This window comes from Penaeus monodon, chromosome 35, assembly GCF_015228065.2.
Source record: "Penaeus monodon isolate SGIC_2016 chromosome 35, NSTDA_Pmon_1, whole genome shotgun sequence".
Classification (NCBI taxonomy): Eukaryota; Metazoa; Arthropoda; class Malacostraca; order Decapoda; family Penaeidae; genus Penaeus; species Penaeus monodon.
The window spans coordinates 8,557,420-8,561,729 of record NC_051420.1 but is presented as its reverse complement, the minus strand read 5'-3'; the positions used below and the strand labels follow the sequence as shown (position 1 = coordinate 8,561,729).

Genomic DNA, 4,310 nt, shown 5'->3' with positions numbered 1-4,310 from the left:
CCTGGTAGCTTATAAGAGTCCGTAGGCGTGATGCATCCCTCGCCCTTGGCCCCAGCGAGAGCAAAGGGAGCGGAAAGTGGCCCTGAACTTATCCTTACCAAAAAGCGCGCCGCGGATAATCCAATCCAGCTGTGCCATCAATAGAACCCCAGGTAACAAGGGACTAAGTGCCCGGGAGGTTTGTCGAGTGGCAGGGCTAGCAGCGTGCGGCTCCCTCGTGCGGGAACGGCGGCCTTGCGGTACGGGGCTTGAGGTGTGAAGGCCCGGAGGTGTAGCTTTCAGTGCCTTCTGCCGCCGGTCGAAAGCGGGGAGAGCTTGAGAGGAGCGTCGAGCTGTCGGGAGCGAGGCGGGTGCGGGCGAGAAACGGATGAATCTGTTCTTTAAACCCTATTATCGGCAACTATATATAAATCCTAACCTGGGCTTTGATCCCACGAAAGGGGACGTGAGGGGGTTTCGGATCAAAAGCGAGAGAGATAAAGAGACTCGCTGTTGCGTAGTGTAGCCTCGGCGAAATTCCAGAGCCACTGAGAATGGCACTGAGAATGGCACTGAGAGTGGCACGGGAAAAGGAGGGCGAGGGTGGAGATCATGACCCCCCCCCCCCAACCCGATCTGTTTTGAATGTCTGCAAATTCCACGACGAGACACGCGGTGACGTCAGCTACAGGTTTTCGATATAAATCTTGTTTATTACGCCAGATATAAATATCCTTGTGATGATCCAAACTGAGGCGGGATGAAAGCTTTTCCACTGACGATAATACATATGCAAAACATACAGGCATTCACTGACACACGCATACATATCTCGTTCATATGTACGTACGAAGGCACACACGCGCACGCACACACACACACTCACACACACCCTGCACATAAACACACACACACACCCACGCACATAAACACACACACACCCACCCACGCACATAGACACACACACACACACACACCCACGCACATAGACACACACACACACACACACACACACATAAACACACACACACAGAGTTCAGCATTTAAAGCACTGACCTCCGACCTTCGACTCCCCGCCGCGGCAGTTGCAAAATGCCTGCGCTCCGAATCGGGCTCGAACGCGGCCCCACGGCGAGAAAACAATAGATCGCCTTGGGAGTCAGACGCAGGTGAGGTGAAGGAGGTCGCTGCCGTGGCTTATGTGTGGCAACGGGGAACCTCGGCTGATCAGGAAGGGAATCAGGCAAGGGTGGCAGTGCTAAATAACCTGTCGATAATGAATTGCGTCCGTGTGTGTGTGCGTGTGTGTGTGTGTGCGTGTGTGTGTGTGTGCGTGTGTGTGTGTGTGTGTGTGTGTGTATGTGTGTGTGTGTGTGTGTGTGTGTGTGTGTGTGTGTGTGTGTGTGTGTGTGTGTGTGTGTGTGTGTGTGTGTGTGTGTGTGTGTGTGTGTGTCTTCTTATTTCTCATTATCATTATGAAATCTTTCATTTCCCTTCTTATTTCTATTATATATATTTTTTATTACATATTTATTTCGGTGAAAAAAAAGACAACAACCATCAAATCGTTCTTTATATTTAATTGGCGAAGATTACATTACGACAAACAAACAAACAAACATTACTTCTAAAAAAAATCAGATCTTTCAGTCAATCATTACATAACTAAAACTAACACTTAATGAACTATAACTAAAGACAAAAGTATTTTTAGTCCTTCGTTTTTTTCTGAGGGTAATGAACATGTATTGCTGTATCCTATTACATACTGAATAACAACTGTAATGTTATTATCACTGTCTAAAGTTGTATTATCTGAACCGTCAAGTCGACTCCATTTTTGACAAAACAATCATGGAATGTATTATGAATATTTCTTAATTTATATTTAAAAAAAAACGTTTCTTCTCTAATTTCCTGTAAAAATTACACATTACGGAATAAAAAAAAATGTGATAACCCAAAGTAAAGATATGAAATAGAATTACATAATAAGAACAATAGCAATAATTGATAGTAATAGTAGTAGTAGTGGTAATAATAATAATAATTATAACATTAATGATAATAACAATTTTACCAATAATAACAACAACAAAAATAACAATAACAACAATATAAACAACAACAGTAATAGCAATATCAATGCCAATAAAAATATACACAATAATACTCCTTCCACTACTCTACCATTGCTCCATCCTTACAAATAACAACAATAATAATAAACAAAACAAAAAAAAAACTAGAGTGAGAAGAAACAAAAGGCAGTTTTTTTTTGGGGGGAGAGGGGAAGGGGGGCGTGGTTTATGTTTGCCCCGCCCCTCAAGCATCGGTGTCCAGAGCCTGATTCTCAAAGTTTACTGCAGTTGACGTGCTGCCTACAGTCACACTCCCGGCGCCGTCATAGCCTGATGGAGATGTTGGATTAAATGTGTGTGTGTGGATATAGGTAGGTAGGTAGGTAGGTAGGTAGGTAGGTAGGTAGGTAGGTAGGTAGGTAGGTAGGTAGGTAGGAAGGTAGGTAGGTAGGTAGGTAGGTAGGTAGGTAGGTAGGTAGGTAGGTAGGTAGGTAGGTAGGAAGGTAGGAAGGTAGGTAGGTAGGTAGGTAGGTAGGTAGGTAGGTAGGTAGGTAGGTAGGTAGGTGTGTGTGTGTGTGTGTGTGTGTGTGTGTGTGTGTGTGTGTGTGTGTGTGTGTGTGTGTGTGTGTGTGTGTGTGTGTGTGTGTGTGTGTGTGTGTGTGTGTGTTTTGTGTGTGCGTTTGTGTTTGTATGTTTGTGTGTGTGAACGTATATATACATATGTAGAGTTGTAAGAGTTTGTAATATTGTAAATTTAACGCTGATTATCATTATCATTATTTTTTTACATTAGTTACCTATCTATTACCTTTTATTTACTGATTTGCTCATATATTTAAATATATAAATATACATATATGCATATATATATATATATATATATATATATATATATATGTGTGTGTGTGTGTGTGTGTGTGTGTGTGTGTGTGTGTGTGTGTGTGTGTGTGTGTGTGTGTGTGTGTGTGTGTGTGTAAGTATATACATATATATAATATATATATATATATATATATATATATATATATATATATATATATATATATATATATATATATATATCATTATCATTATTATATTATTTATATATATTATTATATATATATATATATATATTATATATAATATATATATATATATATTATATATATATATATATATCAATAACATAATATATATATATATATATATATATATAGTATATATATATATTAAAATAATATATAATTATTATATTATTATTATCATCATTATTATTACTATCTACATCTACTATTTATCGTAACTAGAACTTTCGAATATATTATCCATTATATACATATCTGGGTTGGCTGTTATTGTCACACTTATTTTCACTCACTTTCGGAATAGAGAGCGTTGTCGAAACTGTACGCGCCGTATTCTCGCAACCGGCTTCGGCTATCTTCTCAGTAAGTCACCGACGAAGCACCGCATCAGAACAAGACGGCGATTGACGATGCCGCAATCCTCCGCGTTCAGAGCTCGTGCAGGGGAGGGAGAGGGGCGTATGACGTAAGCAGGATACGCGAGTAGCCTGCATGTATATCGATGGCTATTTATATGCGCGATCCCTCACATACGCGATTGAGACACACGAACACCACACCAAGCACACACCACACACACACACACACACACACACACACACACACACCACACACACACACACACACACATACACACACACGCACGCACGCACACACACTAAGAAAGGAAAATATATGGTAACATTTCTATTTCTTCACGAGATCCTCTTCAGACGAATGATTAACCGAAATGGAGCTCGTCTGGCCTGAAGAGGTAACGTGAAGAGTTACGTTACGATATTGTGTTATTTCTTATTATGGTTATTTTCGTGTTCAGTGTCTATCTATATCTATCTACATACACACACACATACACAAACACACACACACATACACACAACACACACACACACACACAACACAATGCACACACACACACATACACACACACAAACACACACACATATATATATACACATACATACACACACACACACAACCTTTACCGGGTTTCCACGTGGAAAATTGTGGCGGCGGGTTAATGGTCGCGTCCGTTGGGTGAGCATCTTGGACTGAAAGAAAAAAAAAAACGTTAATTATTATGAGGAATTAATGTAACTTTACGATAACATATCATTACAGGATGAAGTTTCGCTTATACAGTGTAACTCTTTTTTTATATAAGAAAATTGATAAATTAATT

General features: G+C 40.0%; 1 protein-coding gene and 1 long non-coding RNA gene across 2 annotated transcripts in view; both read right to left on the bottom strand.

Annotated features, from left to right (window-relative positions):
* Positions 1 to 1,538: 1,538 nt before the first annotated feature.
* LOC119595037 lies at positions 1,539 to 3,500 on the bottom strand. The gene is made up of 2 exons (XR_005230679.1): positions 3,421 to 3,500; positions 1,539 to 2,390 (listed from the first exon to the last, which is right to left on the bottom strand). It is a non-coding gene; the product is annotated as an uncharacterized LOC119595037 (long non-coding RNA).
* A 314-nt stretch (positions 3,501 to 3,814) lies between these two features.
* Positions 3,815 to 4,310, bottom strand: part of LOC119595220 — a 70,674-nt gene continuing 70,178 nt past the window's right edge. The window contains 2 exon segments of the mRNA XM_037944385.1: positions 3,815 to 3,873; positions 4,087 to 4,179. Of these exon segments, the coding sequence (XP_037800313.1) occupies positions 3,815 to 3,873; positions 4,087 to 4,179 (152 nt within the window).